Source organism: Lynx rufus, unplaced genomic scaffold, assembly GCF_022079265.1.
Source record: "Lynx rufus isolate CCGP_SWC_20201006 ecotype Redwood Valley unplaced genomic scaffold, mLynRuf1.p SCAF_8, whole genome shotgun sequence".
NCBI lineage: Eukaryota > Metazoa > Chordata > Mammalia > Carnivora > Felidae > Lynx > Lynx rufus.
The window spans coordinates 100,709,234-100,732,228 of record NW_025814896.1 but is presented as its reverse complement, the minus strand read 5'-3'; the positions used below and the strand labels follow the sequence as shown (position 1 = coordinate 100,732,228).

Here is a 22,995-nt window from a genome sequence, read left to right as displayed (position 1 = left end):
GATAGCTCAGTCGGTTAGGCATCTGACTTCAGCTCAGGTCATGATCTCACCGCTCATGAGTTCGAGCCCCATGTCGGGCTCTGTGTTGACAGCTCAGAGCCTGGAGCCTGCTTCTGATTCTGTGTCTCCCTTTCTCTCTGTCTGCCCTCTGCTCACACTCTGTCCCTCTCTCTTTCAAAAATAAATAAATGTTAAAAAAAAAATTTTTTTTTAAATAGAAATTTAAGCATCTTCAAAAAATGGTGCTGGGAAAGCTGAATAGACCCATGGAGAAGAATGAAGGTAGAATCTTACTTTCCACTGTATACAAAAGTCATGAGAAATGAATTAAAGATCTACGTTGAAGCCCACAAGTAAAAAACCCCTAAAAGAAAACATAAAAGATGCATGACTTTGGATTTGGCAATAATTTCTTAGATATGACACCAAGAAATGCAACAAGGGCAAAATAAATAGTGTTTTGTCAACTTAAGTATTTTATGCATCAAATGGCACAATTGACTAGGTGCAAAGGCAGTTTATGGAATGGGAGAAAATATTTGCAAATCATTCTCAAATAATGGGCTAATAGCCAGAATATACAAAAAACTGTTAAAACTCAACAACAAACATCAAATCACTCAATTTAAAAGTGTGAAAACGACTTTGAGTAGACACCCTACCCCACAAGACACACCAATGGCTAATAAACATACAAAAAATGCTCAACATCAATAATCCTTAAGGAAATGCAAGTTGACACCACAATGAGATAGCTGTTCAAATTGCTGTTATCAAAAAATAGAAAATTACAAATGTTGGTGAAGATGTGGAGAAAGCATGCACTGTTGTAAAATTGTAAAACCGCTGTGCAAAGCAATAAGGTGGTTCCTCAAAAAATTAAAACTAACACTACCATATGAGTCAGAAATCCCACGTGTGGTATTTAATGAAGGAATTGAAAGCAGGATCAGGAAGAGATCTGTGCATTCCCGTGTTCATAGCAGCACTATTCACAATACCCAAGAGGTGAGAGGAACCAGGTGTCCGTGGACAGGTGAACGGATAGACAAAATGTGATACACACACACACACACACACACACACACACACACACCCATATATTATTCAACCTTAAAAAGAAAAAATCATGTCAAATGCCATAACATGGATGAACATTGAGGACACTAGGATAAGTGAAAAGGCGAGTCACAAAAAGACAAATACTACATGATTCCATTTATACAAGGTGTCGAGAGTCGTCAAATTCATAGAATAAAAGTAGAATGGTGGTTTCCAGGCTAGGACAGAGGGAGGGAAAAGGAGAGTTGTGGCTTAATAGTAAGTATGGACTTTCAATGTTGTGATATGAAAAAGTCCCAGATGTCTGCGTCACAAGAGTGTGAATATACACAACACTGCTGCGTGTACATTTAAAAATTGAGAAGATGGTAAATTCTGTTATGAGTTTCTTACAGCAGTGAAAAAATAGCGTTCCTGATAGAAGGAGGTGGTTCACATTGCACACAAGAGCTTCGCCTTGAGATAACCACCAACCTCCCTGTGCATTAGAACTTCCTTCTGCATCCTTCCCACCTCATCACACAGGAGGCCACAGGACAGGCTCTCAGGCAATGCCAGTTAATAAAATGAATAAGTGTTGCTTCTTCTACAAACAGAGGGGAGTTAGGGTGCTAGGTAAATTTAATGTGCTATTACTAGTCGTTTGTAGATTGGCAGGTGCTTGAGGTAAGTGTCTTTCTTTCGTTTGTTTCCTATTCTGACACCAGGGTGTGACACACAGTAGGGACTTGTCCCGAGCTCTGAGAGAAGCCACTGGAAAGTGAGGAGATGTGGTTGTGGTTTGGAAAGAGCGTGGGGCTGCCCTGTCCAGAAGGGATGGGGGAGCCAAGGCAGAAGGAAGTCTGAAGACCACCCAGAGACAGATGCAGAGCCTGGCCAGGGCAAAGGGGTCTGCACCAGGATGGGGCAATTCCAACTTCCCAGGAGGGAGTCATTTGCTCCAGTTTGGGTCAGGGCTCGACGTGGCCTGGAGGGAGGGATGCCACATGACACAGGCTTGCTGTCCTGGGCTGTTGGGTGGGTGACAGGGGAATGGTAGAGAACTGAGAAGGGCCTGGCGGTGAGCAGGTACCCCCAGTGGAATCTGGATTATGAAGGCAGTACACTCACGCTCCCTCCTGACAGGTTACAGGAGCTGGCTGGGCCTCTGTCCTTTACTAGCTTTTATCCCTAAGGGTGAGGCCACCTTCCCAAAGCTCCCACCTTTGGAAGTCTGTGCTGACGCTCCACGTGCCCTGGACCCCTCCGCTCCCACCTCAAGACGTTCCCTGCCTGTTCCCTCGGTTCTGTCCTGCACCATGGGCCTCTCCCCTCTCCCAGGGCCATTCCCATCCCCATGTAAACACCTTAAAGGCAGACCCCACCTCTAATTTCACATGGCCTCCAGCTCTGCCCACTTCTCTCCAACTCTTGACATGAACCCCGTCATAAACCTGTCCATGCCTGCTGACACCACACCCTTCACTCCCCCTCCACATGGGCGTGATCTCCTCCTAGCACTGAAACCCTCTGACTAAGGTCAGCACGGCCCAAAGCCCCCAAAAGCCAGTGGCCAGCCCTCCATCCTCTACTGTCTTGACTCCCATCAGCACTGGACATGGTCAGCCATTCCTCGTTCCTGGGCTGTTCTGTTCTCTTGGCTCCTTGGCCCCTTGTCTGGTGTTCCTCCTGTCCCGCTGGCTCCTCCCTCCCGATCTCCTTGAGGGCTCTTCCTCCCCCCAGCCCCCCACAACCAGGCCTCCATGTGTTGACTACTCCTTCTGTCCTCAGACAGGAATGTTATCCTTCTGCACCTTCTCCCTGTCCATCACATCCAGTTCAAGGACTTCAAATGTGGCCTTGGCCCAGACACCCTCCCCTCTTGACACCTCCACCTGCATATGGAATAGACACACTTCTTCGGGTCAAAGCAGAGCTCTTCCTTATCCTCTCCAGATCCACCTGTCCAAATGTCTTTCCCAACAGCAAATGTCTCCGCCATCCACCCGTTTGCTAAGGTCAAATTCCTACAAGTCGTTTCTTTTCTTTTAAAATCGTGTCCAATGTAGAGAAAAGCTGTAACTCTACAACAGAGAGCTCCTTTTCATCTTAACCAGATTCCCCCACTGGTAACGTTTCACTACATGTATACGGTGTGTGTCTCATCATAGTCTGCCTGTACGTACATATTACCATTTCTTCTAAACCATTTGCAGCAGATTGCCTTCATGATGCCCCCCTGACCCCCTTAATTCTTCAGGGTGCATTTCCTTACAAGAAGGACACTGTCCTACAGAAGCTGGCATGACCATCAACACCAGGACACTAACATTGGCACAACAGTATCATCGCAGACTGCAAGGAATCTCATAGATTACCCAATCATGTCCTTTACAGGCCTAGGTCCACAGCGGGGTCATCTGTTGACAATTACCTCAAGTATCTGCTTAGTCTCCTTTGATCTGGCACACTTTCTCCATCTTTCCTTCTCTTTCATGACCTTGGCATTTTTGTAGAGTATGGGCCCGCTACTTGGAGGAAGTCAGTTTGGGTTTGTCTGAAGTTCCCTTAGGATTTGTGCTTTTGGGGCAGGAGGAACAGAAAGTGTTTATCACCTGTCTGCTAGGATTCTCCATGGTTTAGTTAATTAATCATGCAAATTAGTAATTAATACCAACAGAAGTATTTGTGGAAACATAGATTGCAATTACATCTACATTTATCATTTGGCCTTCTGCAGTAATGTAACACTTTCCCTTTCCCTTCATTTATTAATTTATTGTTTCTATCTACCTGAATTCATGGACTCTAGTTTACACAAGGGGTGAATCTACTGTTGTTTTTATTCATTTGAATAATCCAATGGCCCCAGATCTCACCACTGAGAATTTCTTTCAATAGCTTTTTTTATTGTAACCTGATGGATACACTATTTCTCTTTGTGATGGCCAATGTCCATTTTCCTCTCCCAATAACTGTATCTTCCCAGATTCTCATGTCCATTCTCATCCAAGTGATTGGGTGTGAAAAACCCTGACTCAGCCCCTGGGGGTGACCTGACTTGGCTCATTCTAAGCTGTGTAGCTCATGCTCTTGGAACAGAGTGATGGGTTGCAAATGAGCACCTGACCCATTCATGCCAATGAGAACAGAGATGTTCTTATGGGACTTCTGGAAAAGAAGCTTGCATTGTCTTCCAACGAAGGTACTGCAAAGAAGCTGCCAATGAACTCTCCCTTTTGATGACATACTGTAAAATGTAAAGCTGGGACCAATGTGGCCATGGCTGTTGCCCAGAAGAAAGGTAGCCTGAGATCAATCTCACTATACACAGGTGTGAAGACATGAGAGAATTGCAGAGAAAGAGGACTGGAGCTATTGTGGCACCACTCATTTCTGGATCATTCTGTGCCTGACACTGTCTATGGACTGCTTAATAATTTGAACGAATAAACTACCTTTTTTATTTCACCCAGAAAGAGCTTAGGGGTGCCTGGATGTCTCAATCGGTTGAGCATCTGACTTCAGCTCAGGTCATGATCTCACAGTTCATGAGTTCAAGCCCTGCATCAGACTCAGTGCTGACAGCTCAGAGCCTAGGAGCCTGCTTCAGATTCTCTGTCTCCCTCTCTGTCTGCCCGTCCCCCAATCACACTTTGTCTCTCTCTCTCTTTCTCTCTCAAAAATAAGTAAACACTAAAAAAAAAACAAAAAACAAAAAACAAAAACAGAAACGGCTTGTATGTCTGTCATGAGTTCGAGCCCCGCATCAGTCTCTGTGCTGACAGTGAGGAGTCTGCTTGGGATTCTATCTCTCTTCCTCTCTCTGTTCCATCACTCTACATGCATGCTTGCTCTCTCTCTTGGAATAAACAAATAAACTTAAAAAAAAATGAACTTTCATTGCTTGCAATCAAAAAAATCCTAGTAATACACTTCCCCCAAAACAGCAAAAGAAGGCTCCCTGCAGAGAGAAGCAAAGAGTGGGTTTCTGTTCCTTATGACCAAGAACACTCTTACCTACAACCCTGCTACTCTTCCTCATGGTCTGGGAGCTTCTGGGGGTACATCCACTGTGTACCCCAGGCTCTCAGAGGACTGTGTGTCTCTCTAGTGACTGTTCATACGTATTTCATGAACGTATGTGTAAGAGCTGCTAAGGTTGACTTGTTCACCACTAAATCCCTAGCCTCTGGAACAGAGTATGGGACAAACAATAACCATTGATTGAACAAACGCATGAGTCACCCAAGCATGCCTCCGAGCCCCTCCCCTCAAGTCCACCAAAGGAAAAGAAGCTGTGGCTTAAAGTTTGCATGACATTTATTCTCTTGCAGGGGAAGGCAATGAGAAGTTAGCTGAGAGACACTGGAGGGTCGGCTCTGGATCTGGGAGGGCAGAAGCAGGTGGTGGTTGTGGGAGACTCTGTGCTTCTCCCCAGGGTGGCGTCAGAGACCCCAGAGGCTCAGAGACCTGGAGTGGAGACAAGAGCAGAGAAGTGGGCAGGGGTGTGGGGTGTCTGGGGGATATGGGGACTAGAGCCACCTGTCCCTACTGAGCACACCTGGAGTCACATCCCGGAACCCAGTCAGGGGTTTGTGTGGGTTGTGGGGCTTCAGAGATGAAAACCGCAGACTCTAATCGCAGGAAATGGTGGGGACCTCAAAGTATGAGGTGACCCCCGATCTGCCGGCATCAAGTCCCACAGCCTCAGTCAGGGCTACACGAGCTGCCAGAGCCAATCAGGGGCCCCTCCCGGCCCATGTGCTGCAGCCGTGGCCTGATCTGCGCGCACAGCTGAGCAGCCCTGGAGGGAGAGACTGAGAGCCCTCCCTGCCAGCGGGGTTCCTGAGCTCAGCTCTCAGGTCCCTAGTGTCCTGGGCAAAGATGTGACCTGTCTCTCTGATGCCCAGGGATCCCATACTAGGCCGGGGGATGGGAGTTCAATCAGGGCTCTGATGTCTTTGAATATCCCAGTCTGAGGCCGCTTGCTTGGTCTTAATCTCCTTACACATAATCATTTCATTCAATCCTCACTGAAAATCAGAAATAGGGATTCCTATCCCTTCACAAGGAAGGACACTCAAGCTCACAGAGGTTAAGGTATGCTCAAGTAGCTCAACTATACAGCTGACCAGAAATGGAGATCTGATGTCACCCCAGGATTGCCTGGGCTAAAACACCAAGCTCTTGGGTGCCTGGCTGGCTCAGTCAGTGGAGCAAGTGACTCAGCATCTGGGGGTTATGAGTTCAAGCTTAGTTTGGTGGAGAAAGTATTAAAAAAACAAATAAAAAATTAAAGCCCAAACTCTTTTTTATTTTAAATACCTGTTCTTTTTTTTTTTAACGTTTATTTATTTTTGAGACATAGCGAGACAGAGCATGAACGGGGGAGGGTCAGAGAGAGGGAGACACAGAATCAGAAACAGGCTCCACGTTCTGAGCTGTCAGCACAGAGCCCGACGCGGGGCTTGAACTCACAAACCATGAGATCATGACCTGAGCCGAAGTCGGACACCCAACCGACTGAGCCACCCAGGCGCCCCATCTTTTTTTTTTTTTAAGTAGACTTCGCATCCAATGCGGAGCCCAATGCAGAACTTGAACTCATGACCCTGAGGTCAAGACCTGAGCTGAGATCAAGGGCCAGATGTTCAACCAAGTGAGTCACCCAGGTGCCCAAAGCCCAACCTCTTAATGAGTATTTCTCAACCGTTTCCAACTACGGCCCACCTACCCATAGTCCCCAGACTTTCCACACAGTGGGGGGAAGTAACGTGTCACCACATGGAAGCTTGGAGAGACATATATGAGCTGCTTTGTGAAGCTCCCTATGACAGATGTATTTCCGTGTTTTTAAACATTGTTGCACATAGTTGGGAACGAGATGTGGGCCCTCCAGAAAGGGGTCACTGCAGTCACCTCTACACTCACCTACTTGACACTTGCACAGCCTCAATGTCACACAGATATCCTGGCGGGGTGGAGCATTCAGGATACTCTGGATGATGTCATTTACATATTTGTTGATGGTTTCTTTGCAGATATTTTCCACCAAAGGAAATTGAGAGCACACCAGTTGCGCAGCCTTTTCAATGGTCATCTGCAGCAGCAACAGCACCATAATCAGATAGAGGAATCAGGTGAGCTCTGCTGGGGTCAGCCCCCCTGCAGACCCCAGCAGCTCTAGGCCCTGGGCACCCTGACCGAGGGCATGCTGGGAGGAGGGCCTGGTGCCAGGCGGCCACGGAGCAGAGGCTAGAGAGGCAGGGATCAGAACTCATGCCCAGGCACCAAGGCCCTGACCCAAGCCTGGCCAGGAGGGGCTCTTGAGAGAAGGACAGTTGACCCTGTAGTGTCCCAGTCCCCTGTAATCATTATCCTGCCCCCTGCCTTCTGTGTGGAGAACAGCGCCCACGGCTCCTAGACCCACAGGAAGGGTTCTGCCTGCCAAGCTTCCTGGGTCCCAGCCTGACGGGGCTCGTGCACAGGGCTGTGTGACGAAGGTTAGGAGGGGAAAGATCTCGGAGACTTGGCAAATTCGATTTTGAACTATCTTCTCCCACCATCCAGTGGAGAAGGATAAAGCTGAGTTCCCAGGGCTGAGGGTGGGCCCTGCAGCACCAGGGAGCTGAGCAGGATCAGGGAACAAAGCAGAGGGAGGGAGGGAAGGAGGGAGGGAGGGAGGGAGGGGAAGCAGGGCTTCTTGGTAGTAACACATCCCTTGTTCAGCAGGTGCTCAGGGCCAGGCATGGAGCTAAGCTCGTCCACCCCTCAGCTCCTTTAAAGGGCTTGGATAACTTACAAGGGGCCATTATGATCCATCCCAGTAAACAGAAAAGAAAACTGAGGCTCAGAAAGCATTAAGGACTTGGCCAAGCCAGGCAGTTAGGAAGTGATAGCTCTGGGGCTGATTAGTCCTGACCCAGACCCCCACTGGACCCAGACTCACAAAACTCTGCCATGGACACATGTGGAGGGGCCAAAGGGGAAAGATTCCTACCTTTTATGGGGTCAGGTTTCCTTTGACAATAGGATGGAAAACATGCACACTCTTCCTCCTACTTTCATTCTCCCACAGCTTCCCAACTTCAGGAGATTCTCTGAAGTCCCTCCCCAGATAAAGGAAGGAACCATGGATCCCTGCTGAGAAGGTCCAGCCCAACCAGGGTTCAGCCCCTCCTCAGGGTCTTGTCTGGAACCCCTACCATGGCCTTGACCAGCTGGCAGATGGCTCCTTAAGCCACAGGAAATCACCTGAATCCGCTGCAGTCCCACGCAATTCTTCAGCCAACTAAGTATCATACGACAGGTATCACAGGGGTTTAAAGTCAGGTTATGCTGTCAGAAAATGAAGACCCCCAAAATGGTCTGTCAGACACCCCAAGAGCACTTGGTAGTGTCCTTGGTGTCTCCTAGGCTGGCAGAATCATCTAGGATCTTTCTGTTCTTCAGGGCCTGAGGCAGGCTGGCTGGCCCCTGCCCACCTTCCTGCTAGTCTTGGTGGGGCTGAGACACCCCAGAACCTTCCCCACACCCGCAGCGCCTCACCCAGCCAGCACGTGCACCTCTTCTGTTCTCTGGTCAGTCCCCAGACCACCCTCTGGGTAGAGCCCGGCCAGACCGAGCTCGGTAGACCCCCGCCCAGGCACCACCCTGCACAAAACCAGCATCTTCAGCCCTCAGCCCTGCCTCCCCTCCTCCCAAAAGGATGTGCAGCCCTGCCTGCTGCTCCCAGGACAGAGAGGATGAGGAGGGCCTGTGGTAGGTGAACAGGGAGCCAGCAGTGAACCTGGGGGGTCTCCTGGGCCAGCATCTGGAAGAACGGCTCATCCTGACACCTGTCAGCCATGTCCAGGTCATGGTCCTCAGGGGTCAGACCACAAAAGGTCAGCCCTGGGGAAGAAACAGCATCAACATCCCTCCACAAGTGGAAGGAGACAGAACGGTCAGATCTCCTGGCTGGTGGGGAGCCCAGGAGGTGGCCAGAGCACAGGACAGGAGCAGGGATCTGTGAGGGGTCCAGGGGGCCTGTCCTCACACTCCGCCCTGGAGCTGCTCTGACCCAGTCTCTGTGCAACAGACATGCTCTCAATTCTTTCTGAAAACATTAGGAGAAGATTATACCACCTCCACCACCACCATCCATGCAACTCCTTTCTGTCTTCCTGTATCTCTCTCTGTCCTCTCTCTCTCTCTCTCCCCCCGTCTCACACACACACACACACACACACACACACACACCCACACACACACACGGATTTGGAGCTGCTCTAAGAGAACACTACCCTCATCTCCTTTCAGAGGTCGTTCTTTCTCTCTTCCTTCCCCCAGGAGTTCAAATCTGGTGGCGCAGCCCAACCCAGTCTCCAGACTGTCCCTACCCTCTGCTAAGAAGAAGATGCCAGGATGTGCATGGGGGAATGTCCTTACCCGGGGTGGCCAGGAGCACTGAGGCAAGGAGCAGGAGGGCCCAGGAGGTCATGGTGGGGCAGATGCTGAAGCACCCTTCACACCCCGCTTTATGTGGCTGGCCGCCTCGCAATCTGACTTTGCCGGGTCCTGCTCCTCTTGTAGGGCACCTCCCCGTGTCACTGGCTTTACCACAAACACAGACACCAGTTTGTGGAGAAGTGGGGGGAGGAGTGCTTCCTCACAGACTCTATGCTATCTTCCACCTCCCCTCCCACACACACACACTGGTGGAGCTTTCCCAGTGAGTGGGGGTGCTGGAGGGCAGCAGCTGCCATGATGCACCCCCCACCCTGCCCCAGGATGAGCTAATGGACAGAGCAATCCCTGCACCTGAGGGCTCAGGTAGGCCCTTGGCCCTGGAGCTTCCCACCCCTCCCCCTTCCCTCCCCTCCTCTCTCAGGTGTCTATGCTGGTGTCCCTCCACCAGCCACCTCCTGTATCCCTGCTCTCCCCCAACCATTTCAGCCAATGGAGCACCACCAGACCCCACCACATTTAGAGACAGGTCCCTCAGTGTAGATGCAGACAGCTCATCCCAGCCCTGCTCTTGGGCTTGGTGATCCCCGAGCATGGGCACTGCAGACACCCTGGTCCCCAGCCCCTCACCAGCCTCCTGGCCACCATCATGGAGGCAGGCTTTTCCCTCAGAGCCAGGTTCAGCCCAGCCGTCCTTCACCTGGTCCATAGGGAAAGACAGCCCTTGAGAAGGAAGTGAGCCCCGGACAGGGATCTAGTCCCCGCTCGGGTCTGACCCCTCATCTGTGCCATGAAGGTCACTGGCCTCATCTGCAATGAAAACACAGGCTGCGCAGGTCACATCCACTATCAGATAGAAAATAAGTCATTGTTTAGTGTAAGTGTGTCCCAAAGATTGCATGGAATACACTCACACTGAAATGTGTTTGCTGTTTACCTGACACTCACATTAAACTGGGCATCCCACCTTTTGTCTGGCAACCTTCCCCCACCTCCTTCGCGGCTCAGAGGAGGAAACTGGGTGCGGAGAACAGGGGCCCTGACCTCAGCCACGGGGCCGGCTGGCGTCTTGCTTGGACTAGAACCTTCCCCCACCTCCAGCTGCTGAGATGGCAGAGGCACGCAGCCAGGACGAGCTGGCACGGCCCCCTCAGCACCTCCCAGCCCCCCGTCCCCCTTCAGTATCTGCTGGGACCACTCCAGGCCTTCCACCTGCCCGGGAATCCCATCATGGGCTAGTGCCGAGCCTCAGCCTGCCCTTTTTCTCTGAAATACTCTACTTCCTGAGCCCGTTCAGAGCCCTGCTCTCCGCTCAGCTTCTGCCTAGAAGGAAAGAGGGTGGAGTCCAGGCAAGCAGGCCTCCGACAAGCGGGGGGCACCGTGAGCTACATACTCCACCTCCTGGAGCCTCAGTTCCCTTACCTGTGAAATGGGTGTAGTGTCACCTGTTCTCAGGGCCCCAGTGACATGTGTGTGTGGGTGAGGAAGCTTTACAGCCTGCGATGTGCCAGGTAGGCTGGGTCAGCATTCCCCAGCGTGGCTTCTGTGAGGCTTCCTCCCATGGGAGGTGAGCAGGTGATGTCGAGGGAGTAGAGGGGTTCCTGCTCTCAAGAGTAAATGCCGGTCTAGGAAGGGGCAACAGCCTCCCTCTAAGGGAACTTCTCAGCACTTCAGCATGGTAGTATGTGTCACCCTCTTATTAGAATCAGAAATAAAAGAAGGGACATTTTGACTGACCTTACAGAGAGGATAATGTTTATACTATGAACAATTGTATGTTACTCTATAGGACACCTTATACTAAAATGGACACATTTCTATAAACTACTGAAACAAACTGAAAAGAATGGAAAGTGTGAATAGTCCTATAATAAATTAGTAAAGAGGTTGAACTCATAGTTCAAAAACTACCCACAAAGAAAATCCAGGCCAGATATCTTCACAAATGAATTCTATCAAACATTAGAAGAAGAATTAATATGCTCCCATTGAAAATTTTCCAAAAAATAAAATATGATGCCTGGATGCCAAAACCAGAAAAAGAAAATGAAGAAACACACCTGGCAGGACAATATTGCCTATGAATAAGGATGCATTAATCCTCTACAGAATTTTAGCAAACTGAATCCAGTAAGACATAAAAAATCTGTACTATGACCAACGAATTAGACTTTATCTGGGATACAAGGGGATTTAACATCAATTCCTATAATTCACCATATCAATACAAAAACAAACAAACAACAACACCCCAGGGGCACCTGGGTGGCTCAGTTGGTTTCGCGCCAACTTCGGCTCAGGTCATGATCTCACGGTTCATGGGTTCAATCCCCATGTTGGACTCCGCACTGAGAGCTCAGAGATGGGAGCCTGCTTCAGATTCTGTGTCTCCCTCTCTCTCTCTCTGCCCCTCCCCTGCTTATGCACACATTCTCTCTCTCTCTCTCTCTCTCTCTCTCAATATAAATAAATAAAACATTTTAAAAAATACAACAAACAAGAAAAGCCATATGATCCTTTCAATGAATACAGAAACATCACTTGACAAAATTCAATATCCCTTCACATGAAAATACACTAGTGGAATAGATGAGATTTTCTGCAACATGGTACATGACATCTATAAAATTCCCCCAGCTGACATCATACTTCATGATGAAAGCCTAAATACTTTCCCCCAAAGACCAGGAAGAAAACAAGGATGTCTGCTCTTGGAACATCTATTCAATATTGCACTGATGATGTTTCCCAGGAAAATTAAGTTAGAAAATATGAAAAAAAAAATCCATCCAGATTAGAAAGGACGATTTACAGCTATTTCTATTAGCAGACAATATCATCCTGTACTTAGAAAATACTAAGGAATTCAACAAGAATGACAAAGAATCAAAACAGAATGTGTAGATGCCACAGATCTCCATTTTCAAAGTGATTCAAAAAAAATTTTTTTTTAACGTTTATTTATTTTTGGGACAGAGAGAGACAGAGCATGAACGGGGGAGGGGCAGAGAGAGAGGGAGACACAGAATCGGAAACAGGCTCCAGGCTCTGAGCCATCAGCCCAGAGCCCGACGCGGGGCTCGAACTCATGGACCGCGAGATCGTGACCTGAGCTGAAGTCGGACGCTTAACCGACTGTGCCACTCAGGCGCCCCCATTTTCAAAGTGATTCAGACTGTCCAACACTAGATTTTGCTGGATTAAAATTAATCTGTGGTAGGAACTAGGCCTCTAACTGTATTTTATGTGAGTAAAGATGATCAATCTTAGTTGGAGACTGTTTTTGTGTAATTATTGTAAAATCTCTGTAAAAGCATGCTAACAGGCTTCACTTAAAAAGCATCATAACCTTGGGGACCCTGGGTGCCTCAGTTGGTTAAGCATCTGACTTTGGCCCAGGTGATGATCTCACGGTTTGTGAGTTCGAGCCCCACACTGGGCTCTGTACTGACAGCTCAGAGCCTATAGCCTGCTACTAATTATGTGTCTCCCTCTCTCTCTGCCCCTCACTCACTCATGCTCCATCTCTCTCTCTCAAAAATAAATAAACATTTTAAAAAAGGATAACCTTTCTACTCATATGGAAACCTAATATGTGGACCACTTGTGAGAAAATGCTGTCCTGCTAACCATCTTCTGCAAGACCATATGAAGAAAGTGCTCATAAAAGGAGTTTAAGGGGCACCTGGATAGCTCAGTCGGTTAGGCATCTGACTTCAGCTCAGGTCATGATCTCACCGCTCATGAGTTCGAGCCCCATGTCGGGCTCTGTGTTGACAGCTCAGAGCCTGGAGCCTGCTTCTGATTCTGTGTCTCCCTTTCTCTCTGTCTGCCCTCTGCTCACACTCTGTCCCTCTCTCTTTCAAAAATAAATAAATGTTAAAAAAAAAATTTTTTTTTAAATAGAAATTTAAGCATCTTCAAAAAATGGTGCTGGGAAAGCTGAATAGACCCATGGAGAAGAATGAAGGTAGAATCTTACTTTCCACTGTATACAAAAGTCATGAGAAATGAATTAAAGATCTACGTTGAAGCCCACAAGTAAAAAACCCCTAAAAGAAAACATAAAAGATGCATGACTTTGGATTTGGCAATAATTTCTTAGATATGACACCAAGAAATGCAACAAGGGCAAAATAAATAGTGTTTTGTCAACTTAAGTATTTTATGCATCAAATGGCACAATTGACTAGGTGCAAAGGCAGTTTATGGAATGGGAGAAAATATTTGCAAATCATTCTCAAATAATGGGCTAATAGCCAGAATATACAAAAAACTGTTAAAACTCAACAACAAACATCAAATCACTCAATTTAAAAGTGTGAAAACGACTTTGAGTAGACACCCTACCCCACAAGACACACCAATGGCTAATAAACATACAAAAAATGCTCAACATCAATAATCCTTAAGGAAATGCAAGTTGACACCACAATGAGATAGCTGTTCAAATTGCTGTTATCAAAAAATAGAAAATTACAAATGTTGGTGAAGATGTGGAGAAAGCATGCACTGTTGTAAAATTGTAAAACCGCTGTGCAAAGCAATAAGGTGGTTCCTCAAAAAATTAAAACTAACACTACCATATGAGTCAGAAATCCCACGTGTGGTATTTAATGAAGGAATTGAAAGCAGGATCAGGAAGAGATCTGTGCATTCCCGTGTTCATAGCAGCACTATTCACAATACCCAAGAGGTGAGAGGAACCAGGTGTCCGTGGACAGGTGAACGGATAGACAAAATGTGATACACACACACACACACACACACACACACACACACACCCATATATTATTCAACCTTAAAAAGAAAAAATCATGTCAAATGCCATAACATGGATGAACATTGAGGACACTAGGATAAGTGAAAAGGCGAGTCACAAAAAGACAAATACTACATGATTCCATTTATACAAGGTGTCGAGAGTCGTCAAATTCATAGAATAAAAGTAGAATGGTGGTTTCCAGGCTAGGACAGAGGGAGGGAAAAGGAGAGTTGTGGCTTAATAGTAAGTATGGACTTTCAATGTTGTGATATGAAAAAGTCCCAGATGTCTGCGTCACAAGAGTGTGAATATACACAACACTGCTGCGTGTACATTTAAAAATTGAGAAGATGGTAAATTCTGTTATGAGTTTCTTACAGCAGTGAAAAAATAGCGTTCCTGATAGAAGGAGGTGGTTCACATTGCACACAAGAGCTTCGCCTTGAGATAACCACCAACCTCCCTGTGCATTAGAACTTCCTTCTGCATCCTTCCCACCTCATCACACAGGAGGCCACAGGACAGGCTCTCAGGCAATGCCAGTTAATAAAATGAATAAGTGTTGCTTCTTCTACAAACAGAGGGGAGTTAGGGTGCTAGGTAAATTTAATGTGCTATTACTAGTCGTTTGTAGATTGGCAGGTGCTTGAGGTAAGTGTCTTTCTTTTGTTTCTTTCCTATTCTGACACCAGGGTGTGACACACAGTAGGGACTTGTCCCGAGCTCTGAGAGAAGCCACTGGAAAGTGAGGAGATGTGGTTGTGGTTTGGAAAGAGCGTGGGGCTGCCCTGTCCAGAAGGGATGGGGGAGCCAAGGCAGAAGGAAGTCTGAAGACCACCCAGAGACAGATGCAGAGCCTGGCCAGGGCAAAGGGGTCTGCACCAGGATGGGGCAATTCCAACTTCCCAGGAGGGAGTCATTTGCTCCAGTTTGGGTCAGGGCTCGACGTGGCCTGGAGGGAGGGATGCCACATGACACAGGCTTGCTGTCCTGGGCTGTTGGGTGGGTGACAGGGGAATGGTAGAGAACTGAGAAGGGCCTGGCGGTGAGCAGGTACCCCCAGTGGAATCTGGATTATGAAGGCAGTACACTCACGCTCCCTCCTGACAGGTTACAGGAGCTGGCTGGGCCTCTGTCCTTTACTAGCTTTTATCCCTAAGGGTGAGGCCACCTTCCCAAAGCTCCCACCTTTGGAAGTCTGTGCTGACGCTCCACGTGCCCTGGACCCCTCCGCTCCCACCTCAAGACGTTCCCTGCCTGTTCCCTCGGTTCTGTCCTGCACCATGGGCCTCTCCCCTCTCCCAGGGCCATTCCCATCCCCATGTAAACACCTTAAAGGCAGACCCCACCTCTAATTTCGCATGGCCTCCAGCTCTGCCCACTTCTCTCCAACTCTTGACATGAACCCCGTCATAAACCTGTCCATGCCTGCTGACACCACACCCTTCACTCCCCCTCCACATGGGCGTGATCTCCTCCTAGCACTGAAACCCTCTGACTAAGGTCAGCACGGCCCAAAGCCCCCAAAAGCCAGTGGCCAGCCCTCCATCCTCTACTGTCTTGACTCCCATCAGCACTGGACATGGTCAGCCATTCCTCGTTCCTGGGCTGTTCTGTTCTCTTGGCTCCTTGGCCCCTTGTCTGGTGTTCCTCCTGTCCCGCTGGCTCCTCCCTCCCGATCTCCTTGAGGGCTCTTCCTCCCCCCAGCCCCCCACAACCAGGCCTCCATGTGTTGACTACTTCTTCTGTCCTCAGACAGGAATGTTATCCTTCTGCACCTTCTCCCTGTCCATCACATCCAGTTCAAGGACTTCAAATGTGGCCTTGGCCCAGACACCCTCCCCTCTTGACACCTCCACCTGCATATGGAATAGACACACTTCTTCGGGTCAAAGCAGAGCTCTTCCTTATCCTCTCCAGATCCACCTGTCCAAATGTCTTTCCCAACAGCAAATGTCTCCGCCATCCACCCGTTTGCTAAGGTCAAATTCCTACAAGTCGTTTCTTTTCTTTTAAAATCGTGTCCAATGTAGAGAAAAGCTGTAACTCTACAACAGAGAGCTCCTTTTCATCTTAACCAGATTCCCCCACTGGTAACGTTTCACTACATGTATACGGTGTGTGTCTCATCATAGTCTGCCTGTACGTACATATTACCATTTCTTCTAAACCATTTGCAGCAGATTGCCTTCATGATGCCCCCCTGACCCCCTTAATTCTTCAGGGTGCATTTCCTTACAAGAAGGACACTGTCCTACAGAAGCTGGCACGACCATCAACACCAGGACACTAACATTGGCACAACAGTATCATCGCAGACTGCAAGGAATCTCATAGATTACCCAATCATGTCCTTTACAGGCCTAGGTCCACAGCGGGGTCATCTGTTGACAATTACCTCAAGTATCTGCTTAGTCTCCTTTGATTTGGCACACTTTCTCCATCTTTCCTTCTCTTTCATGACCTTGGCATTTTTGTAGAGTATGGGCCCGCTACTTGGAGGAAGTCAGTTTGGGTTTGTCTGAAGTTCCCTTAGGATTTGTGCTTTTGGGGCAGGAGGAACAGAAAGTGTTTATCACCTGTCTGCTAGGATTCTCCATGGTTTAGTTAATTAATCATGCAAATTAGTAATTAATACCAACAGAAGTATTTGTGGAAACATAGATTGCAATTACATCTACATTTATCATTTGGCCTTCTGCAGTAATGTAACACTTTCCCTTTCCCTTCATTTATTAATTTATTGTTTCTATCTACCTGAATTCATGGACTCTAGTTTACACAAGGGGTGAATCTACTGTTGTTTTTATTCATTTGAATAATCCAATGGCCCCAGATCTCACCACTGAGAATTTCTTTCAATAGCTTTTTTTATTGTAACCTGATGGATACACTATTTCTCTTTGTGATGGCCAATGTCCATTTTCCTCTCCCAATAACTGTATCTTCCCAGATTCTCATGTCCATTCTCATCCAAGTGATTGGGTGTGAAAAACCCTGACTCAGCCCCTGGGGGTGACCTGACTTGGCTCATTCTAAGCTGTGTAGCTCATGCTCTTGGAACAGAGTGATGGGTTGCAAATGAGCACCTGACCCATTCATGCCAATGAGAACAGAGATGTTCTTATGGGACTTCTGGAAAAGAAGCTTGCATTGTCTTCCAACGAAGGTACTGCAAAGAAGCTGCCAATGAACTCTCCCTTTTGATGACATACTGTAAAATGTAAAGCTGGGACCAATGTGGCCATGGCTGTTGCCCAGAAGAAAGGTAGCCTGAGATCAATCTCACTATACACAGGTGTGAAGACATGAGAGAATTGCAGAGAAAGAGGACTGGAGCTATTGTGGCACCACTCATTTCTGGATCATTCTGTGCCTGACACTGTCTATGGACTGCTTAATAATTTGAACGAATAAACTACCTTTTTTATTTCACCCAGAAAGAGCTTAGGGGTGCCTGGATGTCTCAATCGGTTGAGCATCTGACTTCAGCTCAGGTCATGATCTCACAGTTCATGAGTTCAAGCCCTGCATCAGACTCAGTGCTGACAGCTCAGAGCCTAGGAGCCTGCTTCAGATTCTCTGTCTCCCTCTCTGTCTGCCCGTCCCCCAATCACACTTTGTCTCTCTCTCTCTTTCTCTCTCAAAAATAAGTAAACACTAAAAAAAAAACAAAAAACAAAAAACAAAAACAGAAACGGCTTGTATGTCTGTCATGAGTTCGAGCCCCACATCAGTCTCTGTGCTGACAGTGAGGAGTCTGCTTGGGATTCTATCTCTCTTCCTCTCTCTGTTCCATCACTCTACATGCATGCTTGCTCTCTCTCTTGGAATAAACAAATAAACTTAAAAAAAAATGAACTTTCATTGCTTGCAATCAAAAAAATCCTAGTAATACACTTCCCCCAAAACAGCAAAAGAAGGCTCCCTGCAGAGAGAAGCAAAGAGTGGGTTTCTGTTCCTTATGACCAAGAACACTCTTACCTACAACCCTGCTACTCTTCCTCATGGTCTGGGAGCTTCTGGGGGTACATCCACTGTGTACCCCAGGCTCTCAGAGGACTGTGTGTCTCTCTAGTGACTGTTCATACGTATTTCATGAACGTATGTGTAAGAGCTGCTAAGGTTGACTTGTTCACCACTAAATCCCTAGCCTCTGGAACAGAGTATGGGACAAACAATAACCATTGATTGAACAAACGCATGAGTCACCCAAGCATGCCTCCGAGCCCCTCCCCTCAAGTCCACCAAAGGAAAAGAAGCTGTGGCTAAAAGTTTGCATGGCATTTATTCTCTTGCAGGGGAAGGCAATGAGAAGTTAGCTGAGAGACACTGGAGGGTCGGCTCTGGATCTGGGAGGGCAGAAGCAGGTGGTGGTTGTGGGAGACTCTGTGCTTCTCCCCAGGGTGGCGTCAGAGACCCCAGAGGCTCAGAGACCTGGAGTGGAGACAAGAGCAGAGAAGTGGGCAGGGGTGTGGGGTGTCTGGGGGATATGGGGACTAGAGCCACCTGTCCCTACTGAGCACACCTGGAGTCACATCCCGGAACCCAGTCAGGGGTTTGTGTGGGTTGTGGGGCTTCAGAGATGAAAACCGCAGACTCTAATCGCAGGAAATGGTGGGGACCTCAAAGTATGAGGTGACCCCCGATCTGCCAGCATCAAGTCCCACAGCCTCAGTCAGGGCTACACGAGCTGCCAGAGCCAATCAGGGGCCCCTCCCGGCCCATGTGCTGCAGCCGTGGCCTGATCTGCGCGCACAGCTGAGCAGCCCTGGAGGGAGAGACTGAGAGCCCTCCCTGCCAGCGGGGTTCCTGAGCTCAGCTCGCAGGTCCCTAGTGTCCTGGGCAAAGATGTGACCTGTCTCTCTGATGCCCAGGGATCCCATACTAGGCCGGGGGATGGGAGTTCAATCAGGGCTCTGATGTCTTTGAATATCCCAGTCTGAGGCCGCTTGCTTGGTCTTAATCTCCTTACACATAATCATTTCATTCAATCCTCACTGAAAATCAGAAATAGGGATTCCTATCCCTTCACAAGGAAGGACACTCAAGCTCACAGAGGTTAAGGTATGCTCAAGTAGCTCAACTATACAGCTGACCAGAAATGGAGATCTGATGTCACCCCAGGATTGCCTGGGCTAAAACACCAAGCTCTTGGGTGCCTGGCTGGCTCAGTCAGTGGAGCAAGTGACTCAGCATCTGGGGGTTATGAGTTCAAGCTTAGTTTGGTGGAGAAAGTATTAAAAAAACAAATAAAAAATTAAAGCCCAAACTCTTTTTTATTTTAAATACCTGTTCTTTTTTTTTTTAACGTTTATTTATTTTTGAGACATAGCGAGACAGAGCATGAACGGGGGAGGGTCAGAGAGAGGGAGACACAGAATCAGAAACAGGCTCCACGTTCTGAGCTGTCAGCACAGAGCCCGACGCGGGGCTTGAACTCACAAACCATGAGATCATGACCTGAGCCGAAGTCGGACACCCAACCGACTGAGCCACCCAGGCGCCCCATCTTTTTTTTTTTTTAAGTAGACTTCGCATCCAATGCGGAGCCCAATGCAGAACTTGAACTCATGACCCTGAGGTCAAGACCTGAGCTGAGATCAAGGGCCAGATGTTCAACCAAGTGAGTCACCCAGGTGCCCAAAGCCCAACCTCTTAATGAGTATTTCTCAACCGTTTCCAACTACGGCCCACCTACCCATAGTCCCCAGACTTTCCACACAGTGGGGGGAAGTAACGTGTCACCACATGGAAGCTTGGAGAGACATATATGAGCTGCTTTGTGAAGCTCCCTATGACAGATGTATTTCCGTGTTTTTAAACATTGTTGCACATAGTTGGGAACGAGATGTGGGCCCTCCAGAAAGGGGTCACTGCAGTCACCTCTACACTCACCTACTTGACACTTGCACAGCCTCAATGTCACACAGATATCCTGGCGGGGTGGAGCATTCAGGATACTCTGGATGATGTCATTTACATATTTGTTGATGGTTTCTTTGCAGATATTTTCCACCAAAGGAAATTGAGAGCACACCAGTTGCGCAGCCTTTTCAATGGTCATCTGCAGCAGCAACAGCACCATAATCAGATAGAGGAATCAGGTGAGCTCTGCTGGGGTCAGCCCCCCTGCAGACCCCAGCAGCTCTAGGCCCTGGGCACCCTGACCGAGGGCATGCTGGGAGGAGGGCCTGGTGCCAGGCGGCCACGGAGCAGAGGCTAGAGAGGCAGGGATCAGAACTCATGCCCAGGCACCAAGGCCCTGACCCAAGCCTGGCCAGGAGGGGCTCTTGAGAGAAGGACAGTTGACCCTGTAGTGTCCCAGTCCCCTGTAATCATTATCCTGCCCCCTGCCTTCTGTGTGGAGAACAGCGCCCACGGCTCCTAGACCCACAGGAAGGGTTCTGCCTGCCAAGCTTCCTGGGTCCCAGCCTGACGGGGCTCGTGCACAGGGCTGTGTGACGAAGGTTAGGAGGGGAAAGATCTCGGAGACTTGGCAAATTCGATTTTGAACTATCTTCTCCCACCATCCAGTGGAGAAGGATAAAGCTGAGTTCCCAGGGCTGAGGGTGGGCCCTGCAGCACCAGGGAGCTGAGCAGGATCAGGGAACAAAGCAGAGGGAGGGAGGGAAGGAGGGAGGGAGGGAGGGAGGGGAAGCAGGGCTTCTTGGTAGTAACACATCCCTTGTTCAGCAGGTGCTCAGGGCCAGGCATGGAGCTAAGCTCGTCCACCCCTCAGCTCCTTTAAAGGGCTTGGATAACTTACAAGGGGCCATTATGATCCATCCCAGTAAACAGAAAAGAAAACTGAGGCTCAGAAAGCATTAAGGACTTGGCCAAGCCAGGCAGTTAGGAAGTGATAGCTCTGGGGCTGATTAGTCCTGACCCAGACCCCCACTGGACCCAGACTCACAAAACTCTGCCATGGACACATGTGGAGGGGCCAAAGGGGAAAGATTCCTACCTTTTATGGGGTCAGGTTTCCTTTGACAATAGGATGGAAAACATGCACACTCTTCCTCCTACTTTCATTCTCCCACAGCTTCCCAACTTCAGGAGATTCTCTGAAGTCCCTCCCCAGATAAAGGAAGGAACCATGGATCCCTGCTGAGAAGGTCCAGCCCAACCAGGGTTCAGCCCCTCCTCAGGGTCTTGTCTGGAACCCCTACCATGGCCTTGACCAGCTGGCAGATGGCTCCTTAAGCCACAGGAAATCACCTGAATCCGCTGCAGTCCCACGCAATTCTTCAGCCAACTAAGTATCATACGACAGGTATCACAGGGGTTTAAAGTCAGGTTATGCTGTCAGAAAATGAAGACCCCCAAAATGGTCTGTCAGACACCCCAAGAGCACTTGGTAGTGTCCTTGGTGTCTCCTAGGCTGGCAGAATCATCTAGGATCTTTCTGTTCTTCAGGGCCTGAGGCAGGCTGGCTGGCCCCTGCCCACCTTCCTGCTAGTCTTGGTGGGGCTGAGACACCCCAGAACCTTCCCCACACCCGCAGCGCCTCACCCAGCCAGCACGTGCACCTCTTCTGTTCTCTGGTCAGTCCCCAGACCACCCTCTGGGTAGAGCCCGGCCAGACCGAGCTCGGTAGACCCCCGCCCAGGCACCACCCTGCACAAAACCAGCATCTTCAGCCCTCAGCCCTGCCTCCCCTCCTCCCAAAAGGATGTGCAGCCCTGCCTGCTGCTCCCAGGACAGAGAGGATGAGGAGGGCCTGTGGTAGGTGAACAGGGAGCCAGCAGTGAACCTGGGGGGTTTCCTGGGCCAGCATCTGGAAGAACTTCTCATCCTGACACCTGTCAGCCATGTCCAGGTCATGGTCCTCAGGGGTCAGACCACAAAAGGTCAGCCCTGGGGAAGAAACAGCATCAACATCCCTCCACAAGTGGAAGGAGACAGAACGGTCAGATCTCCTGGCTGGTGGGGAGCCCAGGAGGTGGCCAGAGCACAGGACAGGAGCAGGGATCTGTGAGGGGTCCAGGGGGCCTGTCCTCACACTCCGCCCTGGAGCTGCTCTGACCCAGTCTCTGTGCAACAGACATGCTCTCAATTCTTTCTGAAAACATTAGGAGAAGATTATACCACCTCCACCACCACCATCCATGCAACTCCTTTCTGTCTTCCTGTATCTCTCTCTGTCCTCTCTCTCTCTCTCTCCCCCCCCCCCCCCCGTCTCACACACACACACACACACACACACACACACATACGGATTTGGAGCTGCTCTAAGAGAACACTACCCTCATCTCCTTTCAGAGGTCGTTCTTTCTCTCTTCCTTCCCCCAGGAGTTCAAATCTGGTGGCCCATCGAACCCAGCCTCCAGACTGTCCCTACCCTCTGCTAAGAAGAAGCTGCCAGGATGTGCATGGGGGAATGTCCTTACCCGGGGTGGCCAGGAGCACTGAGGCAAGGAGCAGGAAGGCCCAGGAGGTCATGGTGGGGCAGATGCTGAAGCACCCTTCACACCCCGCTTTATGTGGCTGGCCGCCTCGCAATCTGACTTTGCCGGGTCCTGCTCCTCTTGTAGGGCACCTCCCCGTGTCACTGGCTTTACCACAAACACAGACACCAGTTTGCGGAGAAGTGGGGGGAGGAGTGCTTCCTCACAGACTCCACGCTATCTTCCACCTCCCCCTACCACACACACACACTGCTAGAGCTTTCCCAGTGAGTGGGGGTGCTGGAGGGCAGCAGCTGCCATGATGCACTCCCCACCCTGCCCCAGGAT

General features: G+C 49.2%; 2 protein-coding genes across 2 annotated transcripts; both read right to left on the bottom strand.

The window, feature by feature from the left end:
* Positions 1 to 5,359: 5,359 nt before the first annotated feature.
* On the bottom strand, positions 5,360 to 9,577 carry LOC124504358 (antimicrobial peptide NK-lysin-like). Its single transcript, XM_047069830.1, has 5 exons — positions 9,475 to 9,577; positions 8,834 to 8,937; positions 8,299 to 8,382; positions 6,976 to 7,144; positions 5,360 to 5,514 (listed from the first exon to the last, which is right to left on the bottom strand). The coding sequence occupies exons 1-5, from the start codon at positions 9,524 to 9,526 to the stop codon at positions 5,507 to 5,509; spliced, it is 417 nt and encodes a 138-aa protein (XP_046925786.1). The 5' UTR covers positions 9,527 to 9,577; the 3' UTR covers positions 5,360 to 5,506.
* An 8,949-nt stretch (positions 9,578 to 18,526) lies between these two features.
* Positions 18,527 to 22,702, bottom strand: LOC124504405 (antimicrobial peptide NK-lysin-like). Its single transcript, XM_047069959.1, has 5 exons — positions 22,651 to 22,702; positions 22,014 to 22,117; positions 21,479 to 21,562; positions 20,156 to 20,324; positions 18,527 to 18,694 (listed from the first exon to the last, which is right to left on the bottom strand). The coding sequence occupies exons 1-5, from the start codon at positions 22,700 to 22,702 to the stop codon at positions 18,687 to 18,689; spliced, it is 417 nt and encodes a 138-aa protein (XP_046925915.1). The 3' UTR covers positions 18,527 to 18,686.
* Between the last annotated feature and the right edge of the window lie 293 nt (positions 22,703 to 22,995).